This window comes from Chiloscyllium punctatum, chromosome 2 (genome assembly GCF_047496795.1).
Source record: "Chiloscyllium punctatum isolate Juve2018m chromosome 2, sChiPun1.3, whole genome shotgun sequence".
NCBI classification, from domain to species: domain Eukaryota; kingdom Metazoa; phylum Chordata; class Chondrichthyes; order Orectolobiformes; family Hemiscylliidae; genus Chiloscyllium; species Chiloscyllium punctatum.
The window spans coordinates 43,105,402-43,123,548 of record NC_092740.1 but is presented as its reverse complement, the minus strand read 5'-3'; the positions used below and the strand labels follow the sequence as shown (position 1 = coordinate 43,123,548).

Genomic DNA, 18,147 nt, shown 5'->3' with positions numbered 1-18,147 from the left:
GATAGCCTCCTTCTTTAGAGACCGCAATTTCCATTCCCATGTGGTTAGCGATGCCCTCCAACATATCTCGTTTACATCCCGCACCTCCGCCCTCAGACCCCACCCCTCCAACCGTAACAAGGACAGAACGCCCCTGGTGCTCACCTTCCACCCTACCAACCTTCACATAAACCAAATCATCCATCGACATTTCCACCACCTCCAAACAGACCCCACTACCAGGGATATATTTCCCTCCCCACCCCTTTCCGCCTCCGCAAAGACCATTCCCTCCGCGACTACCTGGTCAGGTCCACGCCCCCAAACAACCCACCCTCCAATCCTGGCACATTCCCCTGCCACCTCAGGAAATGTAAAACCTGCGCCCACACCTCCTCCCTCACCTCTATCCAAGGCCCTAAAGGAGCCTTCCACATCCATCAAAGTTTTACTTGCACATCCACTAATATCAATTATTGTATCCGTTGCTCCCGATGCGGTCTCCTCTACATTGGGGAGACTGGGCACCTCCTAGCAGAGCGCTTTAGGGAACATCTCCGGGACACCCGCACCAATCAACCACACTGCCCTGTGGCCCAACATTTCAACTCCTCCTCCCACTCTGCCGAGGACATGGAGGTCCTGGGCCTCCTTCACCGCCGCTCCCTCACCACCAGACGCCTGGAGGAAGAACGCCTCATCTTCCGCCTCGGAACACTTCAACCCCAGGGCATCAATGTGGACTGCAACAGTTTCCTCATTTCCCCTTCCCCCACCTCACCCTAGTTCTAAACTTCCAGCTCAGCACTGTCCCCATGACTTGTCCAGACTTGTCCTACCTGCCTATCTTCTTTTCAACCCATCCACTCCACCCTCTCCTCCTTGACCTATCACCTTCATCCCCTCCCCCATTCACCTATTGTACTCTATGCTACTTTCTCCCCACCCCCACCCTCCTCTATCTTATCTCTCCACGCTTCAGGCTCACTGCCTTTATTCCTGATGAAGGGCTTTTGCCCGAAATGTCGATTTCGAAGCTACTTGGATGCTGCCTGAACAGCTGTGCTCTTCCAGCACCACTTATCCAGAGTACACATAATAAATGATTCTTTCTTTCCATGTTTACAAAGTCTCAGAGAGCAAATATACATTATAGACATGTATTTATTTATAAACAAATCTTCTGTCAATCACTTACCTATTTTAATTTACTCAGGCTATTTCTTAATTTAACACCATGAAAGATGCAACATGTTACATTTAGAAGTGTTCAGTTAAATTCCTAAAGTACCAAGGAGATGTATTGAAAATTAGAATAACTTTCATTTTCATGCTTAAATGAATGTTGTACCTGGTCATTTATTTGCAAACTATATTTTTGCCGATGCTAAAAATTCTAATGTCAATAACAGGAATTCACGAAGTACAATTTCCAGAGATAAATATTTTCATTTCCAATTCTGCAGCAAGATAAAACTCCACTGGGAGTGGCAGCAAGAGTCAACCATATCATTATTGTCGATATGATCATCAAAGCTGAAAGATACTGTACCTGGAAGGAGGTGAGTAACCTTAGAACCATTGCTTTGAGAGTCAGGTTCACGAGACAAAGCTCAGGACAATCTTGCATTTATCCAACTGTTTCCTTAACATTTAGTTATGGCGGTTTCTCTAACATTGGTGCAACTATTTTCCTCTAGTTTCATGTATGATATGATGGATATTCTGGAATTGAAGGCAGTCCAGAGAAGGTTCACTAGCTTGATATCAAGTACGGAGGGATTTTCTTTTCTGATGAAAGGTTGAGTAACTTGGGCTTGTACTAATTGGAGTTTAGTAGAATGAAAGGAGATCTGATTAAAACATATAAGATTACTTAGTGGGCTTGACAGGGTAGACACAAAGAGATTACTTCCCCTTGTGAGCACCATCAACAACCTCTTCCATCACATTTTGATGGTTGAGAGTCAACTGATGGGGTGGTATAATTGACCTTTGTTCTGTTTTTTTTGTGTGGACAGGCATACCTAGACCGTTTTCTACATTAGCAAGTAAATTACATTGTTTTAGTCATGGACACAAGAAGTTCTGGAGCACAAAGCTTCAGGACTATTACCTGACTAGGAGTCCTATTGAATTTATGTCCTATCGCTTTGAAGCACCATAGGTACATGAACACAATATGCAACTGTGTTTCACCCAGGAACTTGTATTGTTGCACTTTCTGTTAATAAAAAGCTAATAATAAACTTATGGACTAATTATTACTGAACTTTTCAAACAATAACTGTGTGGAAATATCACATTTTCTAATTGATTAATGTTCATTAATAGAGGTACTGAGTATAAAAGCAGGGATATTATGCTGAATTTCTCAGGTTTGACCACTAGAATATTGGATTGAACAAGCTGGGATTGTTATCTTTCACCGAAAGGTGGTTAAGGGAAGATCTGATGGATATTTTCAAACATAGATTAGGGAAAGCTGTTCCCACTAGTTGATGGAAATGGATTTAATGTTTAGAGCAGGAGATGCAGGGGACCTGTCCAGTATGTGGTAATGATGTGGAACACGCTGACTTCAAGGATAGTGATCAATTATTTCAAAAAGAAATTGGTTGTGCACTTAAGGGAGCTGAGCATATAGGGCAAGAGTGATAAACAGAGGAGTGGGACTGGCAGGCTTACTCCATGCACTTCATGTGGTGAATGGTCTCCATTTGTGCTGTAATTACTATTTTATATTAACATGGTCCATTTTCTTTATTTCCTTTCTTCATCCATTGGCTGTTTACAGAGTATGCTTCCATCAGCAGAAAGTCAGCATTTGCTACATTCAATGTTTTATCCTTGGAGGCATCATAGTTCCTTGTCCTCCACACACAAGGGCAATGACTGCTACCCTGTCCTGTAGTCACCCATTCTGCTACACCGCAACAGTGCAACCCATTGTTAAAGTGATATACAGCCAGCCCAGCTGAGATTACATATCCACAATTAAATCTGGGACGTATTTGATTTACAAGATTTAACCATTCATTGGATTAAGTTAAATGAACCACTGGAGGATCCTGTCCTAAATCCTTCTGAACAAATTTGATTCATTTTATTCTTTAAATTAGATTTCCTACAGTATGGAAACAGGCACTATGGCCCAACAAGTCCACACTGACTCTCCGAAGAGTAACCCACCCAGACCTGTTCCTCTGCCCTATATTTACCCCTGACTTGGCAATTTAGCATGGCCAATTCACCTGAGCTGCACATCTTTTGGACTGTGGGAGGAAACCGGAGCACCCAGAGGAAACCCACGCAGACACGGGGAGAATATGCAAACTCCACACAGACAGTCACCCGAGACAAGAATCGAACCCAGGTTCCTGGTGTTGTGAGGCTGCAGTGTTAACCACTGAGCCACCATGCCATCATTCCTGCTGCTGCCTTAGTCCTGGTGCAGACAGGAAGCTAGTAAGGTTCAGATACCCTACCACCTTCTCGCAAATACATGTTCTTCCTACTTAGTCACTCCAGTCAGTCCATGTTGTGTAAACGTTCATGATTTCAGATTATCAATTCATATACAAGAATTCAAGTAATTCATAAATAAGTGGCTTTATTGATTGCAATGGGAAAGTTCTGTTCATCAGTTTTCATGGTTGGCTAAATGTATCTCCAGCAAGACTGGTTGATCTGGTTTAATTGAAATTTGTTTTTAGTTCTTAAAAGGTTATGCGTATCTCAGTAACTGCAGAATTTATGTCAACAAAATTATTCCAGTATGGTAGACCCGCCCTAATAACAACACTTCCATTGTTTCAGTTCAATGGGGTAGAGTTTCCTTCTTGGGCACATTGTCAATCCCTGCTCTGAGGTATTGTTTCTCCCCATGTTCTTCTGTGAAAACTCATTCACATATCACTGAACACAAAATCCACCATGAACTGTGCAGCTGAACAACATTTAAAATATAATTTAAAACAAAACTGGAGTGGTAACAATGATTTACAGTTCAATTTAGGCTAAACCCCAAATAAAGCATTTTAAATAAAATGTCAGCCCATCATCTGTGAGAAACCTGGTAATAAGCAACTGAAAGCATTTTTGTTTTGTCAGTGCCCTTACCTTTTTTAATCACTCGTGGGATGTGGGTGTCACTGGCTGGCCAGTATTTATTCTAGATTAGAGTGGTATTGGAAAAGCACAGCCGGTCACGCAGCATCCAAGGAGCAGGAAAATCAACGTTTCGGGCAAAAGCCCTTCATCAGGACTGAGGCGCCAGTATTTATTGCCCATTCCTAGTTGTCTTGAACTGATTGGCTTGCTAGGCCATTTCAGAGGGCAGTTGAGAGTCAACCACATTGTTATTGGGCTGGGGTCACATGTAGGCCTGAACCAGGTGAGGATGGCAGATTTCCTTTTCTGAAGTGAACCAAATGGGATTTTCCAACATTCGACAATGGATTCATGGTCATCAGTAGATTCTTAATTCCAGATTTTTTTAAATTTATTGAATTCAAGTTCCATCATATGCCATGAGGGAATTTGAACCCTTGTCCCCAGAACATTAGCTGGATTAAGAGTCTAGTTATAATACCATGAGACTATCACGTCCCCAGTTTGGCAACTGCAGATGTGATGGATCAAATGGTTTGCCTTCTGTAACAATTTTGTAATTCTGAGTTAGAAGGTTGTGGATTCAAGTCCCCTCCAGAACCTATGCATAAAATTTAGGTTGATACATCAGTATAATAATCAAGCGTCACACTATCCATACTACCAAACATTGGGTGAGATATTAACCTGAAGCCCTGTCAGTTCTCTTGGATGGATGAAACACATCCCATGCACCAATATTGAGAAAGTTCAGCGAGTTCTCCCCAGTCTACTAGTCAATATTTATCCATCAATTAACATCACTAAAACAGGCCATTGTCACATCTCTGTTTGTGGCAGCTTTTTCCCTATGCTACGTTATTGAGAATTCATTTCAAAAGGTACTTTGTTGTCTGTAAAGTGCTTTAAAATATCCAGTGGTGGTAAAAGAGACAGTAGGGAGTAGCTTATCTGCACCTTCTCTCTGAAGTTTGCTCCAGGTTTTCCACTTTCACACTCTATTTTACAATATAAATATTAATTTTTGGTTGTAATTTTAGTTTTGCCAACAAAATATTACTGAGGTTTTAAACAAGGTCTATTTCTTAACAACTAAAAAAAGTTTTTATAAAGTGTATGTTAACTTAATGATCTTTCAACTAAAAATATTGCTTACTCACAAGGAATATCAATCTGATATTTGGCTGATTATTTCAGTTTGTTTCAGCAAGTTAACGATTAATTGCAAGACCTGAATACTGAACCGTTCCCTTCCTTATCCTAATGAATGCATTGAAAGGCAGACTCGCTTTTTAAAGAACAGTACACTTGTACAGAGATATCAGACTGCATTCACAGTATAGCACCAAACAACATCATTATAAACCCATCTCAGTTTCTTTCTGTTGCATCAAATTTCTCTCTTCATTATTTTCAGGATCAGGATCTAAAATGGAATGTCCATATTGTGACGTTAGTGAATAAAGGTTGTTGAATAATTTGTCTTTGACATGCCAACGTTATTAGTTTTGCACAGGGCAGAGCAATTTTAAATCTGGATACTCGGCAAAGTCTGGGTGGTGCGTTGTAGCCACTCTGAGTGATTACTGCAAAACTGCCAGGAACGTGCTGAGCTGTGGCAAAGGCCTAAAGCAAACGGGTCTTCCTTTCCTTAGACATGTGCATATTACAAATGCAAGTTAACTGATGACTTAGTGGGAAACCTACCTTAACATTCCTATCTGCAAAGAGAGAAGGAAGAAGAGCAGAGGCTAGAAAAGGCCCAAAAATTATTTGCTTTCCTTTTGAGGTGAGGTGAGCTGAAATGATCTGCCAGGATCCACCAAGATGCTTGCTGTGGCACTCTCCTTCCTGAGCACTTGATCCCACAGGTGCACCTTGTCACTCACAATCTTATTGAATGGCGGTGTGGAATAGAGGGGCCAAATGGCCTATTCCTGCTCCTGTTTTTATGTCTCTTTTGTTATTGGGTGGTCACAGGGTGTGTGATTTTCCAGGATGATTTGAAGGTATGAATGAATGGAGCATGTCTTTTTCTCCGGCTTTGTGCCATACCCCATGACCTCGTGAACATCCATGACATTTGAGCAGTCCCAGTTGTTTATATTATGTCAATGGGTTTTTGCATTTTTGGAAAGGAAAGCATTTATTGCCTTCAAGGTGAGTCAGCTTCTTGAACTGTTGCAGACTAACTTCTGTTCAGGAGGGAGGTCTTGGATTTTGACTCACCACAGTGAAGTAATGACGATATAGTTCCAGCCCAGAATGTTGTGTAGCTTGGAGGAAAATTTGGAGATGGAGAAGATCATGTGTAGTTTGGAAGGTGGTGTTAAAGGAGCCTTGGAGAGTTGTATACATAGCTACCACTGTGCATCAGTGATAGTGGAAGGGGGGAAAGAAAGCTTAAAGTGATGAATAGGGGATGATTATTGGATCTTTGTCTTGACTGGTATTGTGCTATTGTTGTACAGCCACATTGTTACTTGGCAGGTCCAGTTTAGCTTCTTATCAAAAGTAACTCCCACCCCTCAGGTTGTTGATGGTGTTTTGTACAAGTCCAATACAAAATTCTATTGCTGAGCATTTCCACCATTTTCAATTGTTATTTTAATATCAGATATCTAATATCTGCAGCATTTTGCTGATGAAGGAAGTTAGTTGGGTCATTGAACACATTGGGGGGTGATCATCTCAACCCTGTGCCAGTCATCCCAGGTCAAAGTGAGTGATCCTTGTTCAAGCCACCCATTGGGAGAAGTTGTGCATTTTTGATGGTCATGGTGCAAGAACTGGAGTACAATGGTTGCTTAAGGGTGGAAGATTCTTTGGGAAGTGGGCTTGTTTCCTTTGGCATAGAAGGCTGTGGGAAACCAACTCCTCATTCCTTTCCCATTCTTATTATTTGTTGAAATTGAAAATGAGAGTGTCGTTAAAGCAACAGAAGAGGAAAGCACCTGACAATGAGTTTTGGAGAAGTGAGCAGATCACTGCCACACCTTTAAAAAAAAAAGGTGATGTTGTTTGTGAGTGAAGTGGAAGAGCTAAGGACTGTTCCTCTCTTACCACATTAACTCCTAAAGTCTGCTGTTGAACAGTTTCTAGAAAGTTCACATGATTCAGCACTAATGTCTGCACCAACATGAATGCTAATGAAGAGATCCAGAAGAAAACAAGAAGATCTTTAGTTCAAAGGAGCAACAGCGTTGCAACTTGTTTTGAGGACAGCTGAGTCCACAGGAGTCCAAAGCACATTGAGATGCTACATTGAGTGTCATATTGGATTCAGAATGGACCTGACAGAAAACAAAACCACCAAACTTATAACTGTTGTTACAGGTTTTGTTTCAATCATCAACAATCTGGGGAAGGCCCAAAGTTCAGGTCGTCTCTAAGCAACAACATGGATTAACAGAATTTGGTTCTGTTGAAGAGTCATCAGACTTGAAACATTAACCCTGCTTCCTTCTCATGGACTTGCTGAGTTTCTCCAGCAATTTCTGTTACTGATGCATTAATATAGCAGCTTTAGTGCAAAGTACTTCACAAGGACAAAACTACGGTAATAAAACAGATGACCAAAAGCAAAATCAAAAAGGTAGGTCTTACGAGTGTTTCGAAGGAGAAGAGAGAATCAAATTGTTTTCGAGAAGGAAATGCAGAGCTTATGGCTGAGATAACTTAAGGCTTGACCACCATTGACAAAGTGATGAATATATATAAAGCACAAGATACCAGAATTTGTGGAATGCAGAGATCTCATAGTGGTTTTGGAGATAGACCCACTTCCTCCAATGAGTTCTCTACAAATATCCCTATTCTCAACAATGGAAAAGCCCAGCACATCTGTATAAAAGGTACCCAGTGGTAATAGTCTTCAGCCTACAGTGTTGAGTGATCCATCTTGTCCTCCTCCAGAGGCCCTCATCATCTTCAGCCAATTTGATTCACTGCATGAAGATGTGCTCTAGAATTTGCCACAGCCCTAATTAATCTGTTGCAGTACAGCTACAACACTAGCATCTATCTGACAATGTGGAAAATTGCCCAGATAAGCCCTTTGCACACACAAAGCAGAATATCCTGGGCACCTATCTGGAAAACTTCAGTCTACTCATGATCATAAGTAAAGTGATGGACGGTGTCATCCTTGATGCTATCAAGTAGTACTTGCTTAGCAATAAATAATCTGCTCCCCGATACTTGGTTTGAATTTCACACAGCTCCTGACATCATTACAGCCTTGTTGACCCATGAACAAAAGAGCTGAGTTCCAAAGGTGAGGTGAGTGTGACATCAAGGCTGCATTTGACCGAGTGTGGCATCAAGGAGCCTGAGCAAAACTGGAGTCAGTGGAAATCAGGTGGAAGATGGACATTGGAGTAAAGGAAGATGGTTGTGGTTTTTTGGAAGTTAGATGTCTGAGATGTAAAATTACTATGCAGAATTCCTTAGACTAGTGTCCTAGGCTCAATCAACTTCAGCTCCTTCAACAATGATCCACAATCTTCATAAGGACAGGCCTGGTGATGTTCACTGGTGATTGTGCAATGTTCAGCACCATTTGTGACTCCTCAGATATGAAAGCATTCCATGTCTAGTTCTTGTTACATTTGGTCAATATCCAGGTTTGGTCTGACAAGTGGCAAGTAACATGCGTGGCATGTAAATGCCAGGCAATGATGGTCTCTCACACAAGAGAATGTAACCATCACCATTTGACATCCAACGGTATTACCGAAGTCTCAATGTCTTGGGAGTCACCATTGACCAGGAATTGAACTGGATTAGCCATATAAATATTGTCACTGCAAGACCAATTCTGAAGCTTGGAATTCGATAATGGGGATAGCACCTGATTTCCCCAAAGCCTGTCCAGCATCGACAAGGTATAAGTCAGGAGTGTGATGGAATACCCCCCCACTTGCAGCTCCAACAATACTCCAGAAGCTTGACACCATACAGGACAAAGCAGCCAGCATGATCCACAAGCATCCACTCCCTCCATCGCTGATGCTCAGTAGCAACACTGTGTACTATCTACAAGATACATGTAGAAATTCACCAAAGATGCTGAGCTAGCACCTTCCAAATCCATGACCAGTGATCCCTCTGAACTGCATGCCTGTGCACATTGATCGGTGTGCAGGCACACTGACTTCCAGTCCCCAAAGTTCCTATCCAATATGGACCTTGGACAGCTACAGAATGGCAGGAGAAGTTAGAAAGTAGCTGTCATCTAATAGGACAAGGGCAACAGATTCATGGGTACACTACCACATGCCGGTCCCCCTCCAAGCATCTTACCAACCTGACTTGGAAATATATTGGTTATTCAGTGTTGCGAGGGCAAAATTCTGTCCCTAATAGTATTGTGAGTCTACCTACACAAAATAGACTGCAGAGGTTCAGGAAAGTAGCTCACCACCACCTTCTCAAGGGCAACCAGGAGTGGGTGGTAAATACCTGACCAGCCGGTGATGCCCACATCCCATGAGCGAATTTAAAAGAACCAGTCTGTTGCAATGATTCATTTAATTTATAATCAGTTTCTTTAGCTAATTATTCTGGGGTGTGGTGTTGCTTGGACTGCATGATACTCTGAGCAGTGTAGCTCAAGTCACCCCATATCACAACTGTGTCAAGAGTTGAAAAAATTCTTGCCCGAATTTAAAAGCTATGGTCCTTGTTGTTTCAGAAAATCCAGGATAGCTCTGTAATCCCAACAAGGAGTTATCCATTGTCATTCAAACCAGATCACACCACAGAGACAAGCCAGCTCCGCGTAGCCATATGGAGTTTGGCAAACCATCAACTGAAACCAAAAGATTGGAAGAAACTTGCTGTACAATGGAATTTCACTGAGGAACAGATTAAAGCAATTGAGGAACAATGGACAGGTAGGAACATCTGTTAATATGCTGGTGCACGCTCAAAATAAAATAGATTTCTAAATTAATGTCATGAAGAGGGATGAAGTGATCATGATCACCCCTTGTTCTAATCCTACTGTATCATTCTCATCATTCTCAGCGTGAATGAGCATTCTACTCCCAGTAATTTCCCATCGATAGTGAAGACAGTCATCTCGAGGTGAGGGTCATTCTCCTTCACTGTGCAGGAGCACTGAACCTCTGCTACGTACAGAGGTTTGTATTAGGAACTTGCCATTGCAAAGTACTGGCTCCCAACTCCAGAAGGGCACTGCACTTCCAACTCATAGCAAGTGTTTGCCAAATGTTGCATCATTTTGCAGTTGATGAATCTGTATTCCCCCATGGTAAATACTATTTGGAGGAAGCACTGAGGATCACAAGTTGTACTCTGGATGAGAGACTTCAGTGTCTGACACCCATTAGGCTTAGCAGCACTATTAGAGATAGAGCTTGCTGAGTACGAGAGGACATTGCTGTTAGACTGAATCTTTGGCAGATTTTGGTTAAAACTAGCAGACAGGACTTATACAATTAAAATTGGGCCTTGACTAGGACTGTAGAACAGAGAGACTTAGGGATTCAGGTACATAATTGTTTGAAGTTTGCATCACATATGTGTAGCAACTCGTGATTGGGTATCCAGGAAGTGCTCTGAGCCATTAACTGCAGCAGCATTGTACTCCAGCATGATCTGTATAACCTGGCACTTCCCTGTTCTGCCATTATCTTCAAGCCAAGGGATTAACCTTTGTACAATGAAGGGCACAAGGAGCCATACTGGGATCAGGACTGGGTATATTAAAAATGAGGCAAACCCTTAAGATTACTATATCCCAAACTGCATAACCAGTAAGTGATAGAGCTAAGCAATTCCACAATGGATTAGATCAAAGTTCAAAGCTCCTGTCACATCCAGTCATGATTGGTGGTAGACATTATAAAACTCAATGAAGAAGAAGGGTCCATAACTATCAGCCATGATCACGTTGAATAGCGGAGTAGGTTTGAAGGGCTGAATTACCTACTCCTTTTCCTACTTTTTGTTTCCATGTCCCTATTCTCAATGATGGTCGAGCCCAATGTAACAGAGCAAAAAAGAACAATGAAACATTTATGAAAATCCTTAGCTAAAGTATCAAATGCATGATCTATCTTAGTTTCCTCCAGAGGTCCCCAGAATCACTGATACTTCAAAGGCTACGGGCTCTGACAACATTCCAGCAATAGCACTGAAGACATGTGCTCCAGAATGTAATGCACCCCTAACTAAGCTGTTCCAGTAAAGTAACAACATTGGCATCTACTGACAATGTGGAAAATTGCCCAGGTATGTCTTGAACACAAGGACAAATTCAACCATTTACTTCACCATGAATCTATTCTAATTTTCAGTAAGATGATAGAAGGTGTCATCAATAGTGCTAGCAAGCAGCACTTGCTTAGCAATAACCTGCTCACACTCTCTCCCAGTTTGCATTCCAACAGGGCAATTACATTCCTGACCTCATTACAGAGTTGGTTCAAATATGGACAAAAGAGCTGAATTCCAGAGGTGAGGTGAGATTGGCATCAAGGAGCCTTAGCAAAACTGGAGTTAATGGAATCTCTCTGCTGCCAGGAAGGAAGATGGTTGTGGTTGTTGAAGGTCTGTCAGTCTCAACTCCATAACATCTGTGGAGGAGGAGTTCCTCAGGATAATGTCCTCTGCCCTGCCTCCATCATAAGATCAAAAGTGAAGATATTCGCTAATGTTCAACTCATCAGATATTAAAGCAGTTCAAGTCCAAATATAGTGAGACGTGGAGAGTATCTAGGCTTGGGCAAACAAGTGTGAAGTAATATTCATGCCATGCAAGTGCCAAGCAATGACTGTCTCTAACAGTAGAGAATCTAGCCATTACTCCTTGATAGTCAGTGGCATCACGGAATCCCCCATTATCAACATCCTTGGAGTTACCATTGACTAGAAACTGAACAGGACCAGCTATATAAACACCGTGGCTGCAGAACCAGGTAAGGGGTAAAGAATGCTGCAGCAGTAACCCAACACCTGACTTCTCAAAGCCTGTTCACCATCTACAAGGCACAAGTCAGGCATGTGATAGAGTATCCCCCACCATAGGTCAAATCACAGAATTCCATCCCTGACATCATTGAGGATCAATTTACAGAACATGGATTGTAGCAGTTCAAGAAGGCAGCTCACCATCGTGTTGAAACTAATGAGTGGTTGTTCTGGATATCCTACTTAAACTGAACAACTGAGCATGTATTACATGGAGAAGATCTTTATCCGAAATACTCGGGGCCAGCTGTTTTTTGGAATTTTTCGGTTTTCAGAATAAATGAACGTTTAATGGTGAAAGTATTTAAAACCTTACTGGAGGAGCAGGTCTCTAAGTAAGAATGTGCTTGGCCATGCCCCCTCTCTTCCCCCCACTCCCCCCCCCCCCCCCCGCCACATCACATCAAAGTGACACGCATCGAGTGGGTGTCAGCTTGGGTTCTCTGCACACCAAACAACTTTGTTAATGAGAAAAAAACTTCACAAAAAACCCTTGGATTTTGGAGCTTTTCAGTTTTTGGATGTTCGGATAAAGGATCTTCTACCTGTATTTCATGAAGAATGTGTTCTTTTAATGAAGTAATGTATTTATTACACAATCCATTCTCATACAAATGAATGTGGGTTCAACTAGGTGCTTCAATTAATTTGCACTTTCTGCAGTTGGTTATCTAAGCTTGTTGAAAAACCAGTGCTGTGAAGGAAACGATTGGCATGTGTGGGAAGATTGCACTTTTCATATCAGGCTAGTGAAACTCTCATCTGGATTGTTTGCTTGCTTCATTTGCAGACTTGAAGACATTATGATGAGATTTCTGCATGAGTTTTTGATCGCTGATAGCTTCTTGTTCAAAAAAAAGAAAACATTAGCATCCCAATTCTTAATGTGTATGTGTGGTGTAGGAATGTTACAATGTAGCCTGCAGCTGTAGTGAATGTTTACTGTAGCTTTAGCCATCAATTTTCAGGTTAGAAGCCACATGACACCGGGTTATAATCCAACAGGTTTATTTGAGATCAGACGCTGCTCCTTCATCAGGTGAAGTCACTTGAACTCTCAGTGCAGAGAAAGGCAGGTATGATCATTCATACTGCTGGCTAACATGCTGGTTTCAGAGGCCAGAGGCATGATCAGGACTGGAAGGACTATCAACATGTATGTGGAGTGTAACATGGGTGCAGTTAAGAGTCAATCACATTGCTTAATGGTTTGGAGTCACATATAATGTAAGAGTGGCAGATTTTCTTACTCAATGGACATTAGTAGACCAGATGTGTTTCTATTATAATTGATAGTAGTTGCCTATTACTTTTTCTTCCAGAATTTTATTGAATTGAACATTCACAGGTGAATTTGAATCCACGGCCCCAGAACATTAGTCTGGGGTTCTAGATTGCTTCTTCACTGACATTGCTACCACTACCCTGTTAGTTGTGGTGTGCAAATTAAGATCTGTTGATAAAAAAAAAAATTACTGGTAGGTCTTTGGGGTGGAGGCTTTATCATTGGGAGCATTTCCAGAGATGGTCCTCTGGAGGCAGTCAGGGAGCAGACAACACTCCAGACTTGCTTTGAAACTCCTTCCTGCTGCCGAACCAAAGCTGTGGTTTCATAGGGGGTTATCCTTCTGCAACAACGGCTGTGCTTTGCTGACCATATTTTAATCACAACTTTTAAGTGTTGCTGGGTGGGCACCTGAAAATGGAGGTACCTTTCTGTCTCTCTTATTGGAACTGCCAGTTGCCGCTCCTTCAGCTCAGGAGGATCTCCTATTGGTCCTCCAGTCCCGAGAGCTTGTGCTGTATGCTTAATGGCTGAACTTCTTCCAGTTAATTGGTTAATTCAGGTAATATCATTGCCAGGTGACAATTTCCTGCACAATTCAAGCTCAGAGGCTTGGAATCTCCACTTGGTCCTAATGATGGACTTTCAAGATCCAAAACCCACTCCGAGGTTTCACAGTTGGGAATTCTCTTCCTTAGCTACTCCATCTCTAACCCTTTGTTTAAGACCCTTCTGAAAATCTTACTTCTTTGATTAAGGTATTACTTAACCCACATTTACTGTCACCTTTGGCTTTTGGCTTGCATATTGTTCTTTGCATCTCTGTGAAGCATCTTGGGATATTTTTTATTGTTGTAGCAGTTAACTAAATACAAGTTTTATACAGGTTGACAGCCCTGTCTCCAAACATGATTCATCAGTTTTGAATACAATTTAATTAGGAATCTAAAATCCTAAGTTTTCTTCTATTATTTAATAGAACACAACTACATGAACTTATTTATGTGCACTGGATAAGACTTTTTGTATGAAGTTTGGAGCTTCAAATATATTCTTATCTATTTGTTTGCATAAACTCACTAGCTAGTCTTCTACTCTAACCTGGCTTGTATCAACATTGCCAAAGATCTGACAGCTTCTCAACAAATTGCACTTTTTGAAGGTGAAAATAATCAAAATGAAAATCAAGTGGGAACTGAAACTTGTTATTCACTTGGAGTTCTTTGCTAAATGATATTTCTGTCTTTTGGAATGAAGGGCCAGACAGAAGGTTTGAGAATCAGGATGTGTTGAGTTCTAATTCCTTTCAATGCATAAAGATTGGTAGTTTCCATCTTGCTGACTGAAAACTGAAAATAACATGTATCTTCTTGATGTGTTCAGACAGAAATTGATTTCTTTAAAAGAAATGTTTATTTCCATTTAACATTTAAAATGTACTCAAATTCCTTAAGCTCATATCTGTTCCAGGAGTGAGCCTATTAATAAATCCTTATTCTCTGCTTTCTTGTACTGCATTAATAGTCAAAATCATCCCTAGGCAGATATCACTTGAGGATGGCTAGATAAAATCATTTTTTTCTAGTTTTATTTGTCACAGGATGTGAGTTCACTGGCCTTTATTGTCCATTTTGTTTCAAAGATAAAAATCTTGGTTCTCTTGGAATTCCTTAGCCATTTTCCTTAGTGAAATACTCCACAGAGGCCAGTATCCCATCACCAAGTCACTCTTTATTTATGTGCAGAGTCCTTGAGACTGATCCAGCTTCCTCAGAGTCAGGATGTCTGATACTGTATTGTGTAACTACTTCAGACATCTGGATCATTTATATTATTGCAATGAAACCCCAAATAATTATGAATGATAAATCATTATGTTGTTCATCTTTAATCTTTTGTACATGGTTAGCAGTAGTAGAGGAAAATAATTCCTTTGACTTTACCTCCAATCAATTGTGGGTTCCCATGTACCATTAAGATACTAATATTTTATAGATTCTTTATAAATATTTAGTAATATTTTATTGTAACCTCAAGTTTCTTCCTTTGAAATCTTACTATTAATGTCTCCAGAGCTTTAAAAGAAATAGGAACAGGAGTAGTCACCTTCCCTTCACCCCCTCCACTCTCTTCAATCCCCTTTTTTTTATCTATCCACCCCTCCCTTCATCTTGTTGCCCCCTCCCTTCCTCCTTCCAAGACTTTAGCTCCTACCCTTCTGTCACCATTTTCTTCCCTCTGCTCCCCCTGCCACTAGTTCCACCGGTTACCCTTCCCACCCTCACATCCTACCTCTGTACTTGACTGCAGCTACCAGCTGATGTCACGCAGTCTGTGCGGCTGATAGTGGAGTTTAGCTTCAGCAGCGCTCTCCCTCTCCACTGAACCTGACTGCTGCTCGGAGCTTCTCAGGACAGCGTGAACGAGTGAGGACAGAACCGTACCCTATACCACGATGGTGTTGGCAATGGAGGGGGCGGATAGATAGAACAAGGAAACTTGCTTACCTAGACACTTGTTTAATTTGGTAACATGTTACTAAATCTGTGGTGTCTATTCCATCATGTTTTTTATTTGGTTAGTCAGGAATTTCCAGGCAAACATCAGACACATTCCTCAGTAGTGCTTCAGCTAATGTACAAAGGTCTTTGTTGACTGATCTTGCTATCCTGAATTGTTGCTAAATTAATGTGGTAATTCAATCTAAGATCTTAATTAGCAAATATCTTGGCTTGTGAAATCACATTCATCACTAAACGTTAATATACTGCAGTATATATTGAGGTAGAATACTCACAAGATAACATCTGCATCTAAGTCAATGTTGCCCCTTTATTCTTTGATGGCATATATATATATATATTATTGCTAAGGCCACCCCCTAATTTCCATTGAGCTGAGTGACTTACAAGGCCAATTCAGAGGGCAATTAAGAGTCAACCATATTGCTGTGGATTTGAAATCACATATAGGCCAGACAAAGTGAGAATTTCAGATTTCTTTCCTTAAAACAAGCACCTTAGTTTTTGTGACAACTGAGATAGTTTTATGGCATCATTATTGAGATTAGCTTTATATTTGACATATTAATTAAGTTGAATACCCAGCAGCTGCTGTAGCAGGATTTGAACCTGTGTCCCCAGATCATTTGGCTTGCATTTTAAAGTGTGCTCTTATTCAGCCAGCTTGTTGCGAATTGTTTACAAACATTTATTTCTGCTTGGTTAGGCTCAAAGAGCTACAAGGAACATGGCCACAGAATGTTGTTGATATGGTTACATGGAGTCCTTTTAACTGGCAAGAACCCAGTCAAAGACTTGTATGAAGGTCTAATTAACATTGAACAGAGGAACTTAGCTGGTAAGTAATGAATAAAGAAAGATTTATTTTGAAGTACCCAAGTGTCATACAAGACTCATGACAGATTAAGTTCACTTATGAAATAACTACCTTCTATGCATGTTCACTTGAACAATTACATTGTACCACAGCCATTTTAATTTATAGGGTGCAGACTATAACTATAATAATTTTCTCAAACTTGACTGGAAATTCATAAGGAGACATGCTGATACATGCTGTCAGGAACACCTTTATAAACTTCAGTAGGTTCTGAGGAAGGGTCACTGGAGCCAAAACATTAACTTCGCATTCTCTCCATAGATGCTGCCAGATCTGCTGAGCTTTTCCAGCATTTTTTGTTTTTGGTAAATTTTAAATTAGCCTATTGGGCAATGTAAACTAGACACTTACAATGAAGCTAACAGAAACACAGGAATGTTTGCTATGCAATGTTGTCTCCTATTATCTCATCTTAAACTATTGGAAAAAGATTTCCCAAGTGCTGAAGAGGTGCCAAGACAGAGTCTGAAGCAAAAATAGATTTTGAGTATTTATTTAATGCAAGATAGTGATTGGTGAGGCAATTGATCATAGTGCTTGTATTGATTGAATGGAAGTGAATCAGATGGGTTTTTATGATGATTAACAGTGGCTATAAGCTTGTCATTAGGTAGCAAAGTTTTATTTATTACTTGTATTAAATTCAAATTTCACCATCTGCCACGGTGGGATTTGAACCCAGAACATTAGCACCGGGTAGTGGGTTACCAGTTCAATGACATTATCACTACACCATTATATCCAGTATTATGTGTTCTTGACAGAAAGTGATGACTGCAGATGCTGGAGATCAGAGGCGAGAGTGTAGTGCTGGGAAAGCACAGCAGGTCAGGCAGCATCTGAGGAGCAGGAGAATCGACACTTCAGCATAAGCCCTTCATCAGGAATGAGGCTTGTGGGACAGTGATGATAAATGGGAGGGGGGGGGGGGTGGTGGGGTTGGGGTTGGGGGGGGAAGGTAGCTGAGAAAGCGATAGGTGGATGAAGGTGAGGGAGAAGGCAATGGGGGGGGGGGGGGGGAAGAAAAGTGATGGACAGTGGGGGATTTAGCAATAGAGATGCTGTTGAATGCCAAAGGATCATGGTCACATTCTCTGTTGTTGGAAATAGTAATTTCCTGGCACTTGTGGAGCACACATGCCAGTTGTCAGCCCACTGCTGGATATTGTCAGGTCTTCCAGCATTTGGATGTATAGTCAATGTCTGAGGAGTCATGAATAGTGCTGAATGTTGTACAAACATCACCAGTTCTGACCTTATGATCAAAGGAAGATCAGTGATGTAGAAGCTGAAGTTGGTTGGGCCTAAGACACTATGTCTTTCATTGATATTGCTCATGGAGCTGTGAAGTGTCCTTCTGAAACACACAA

At 41.1% G+C, this 18,147-nt stretch overlaps 1 protein-coding gene across 3 annotated transcripts in view; it reads left to right on the top strand.

The window, feature by feature from the left end:
• LOC140453224 (ankyrin repeat and death domain-containing protein 1B-like) overlaps positions 1 to 18,147 on the top strand; it is a 51,188-nt gene that overhangs the window by 23,446 nt on the left and 9,595 nt on the right. For 2 of the 3 annotated variants that reach the window (XM_072547808.1, XM_072547801.1), the window contains 3 exons: positions 1,446 to 1,541; positions 9,788 to 9,989; positions 16,604 to 16,735. In XM_072547808.1, the coding sequence (XP_072403909.1) occupies positions 1,446 to 1,541; positions 9,788 to 9,989; positions 16,604 to 16,735 (430 nt within the window). The remainder of the gene's footprint in view (positions 1 to 1,445; positions 1,542 to 9,787; positions 9,990 to 16,603; positions 16,736 to 18,147) is intronic. The other variant, XM_072547813.1, reaches the window with a different exon arrangement.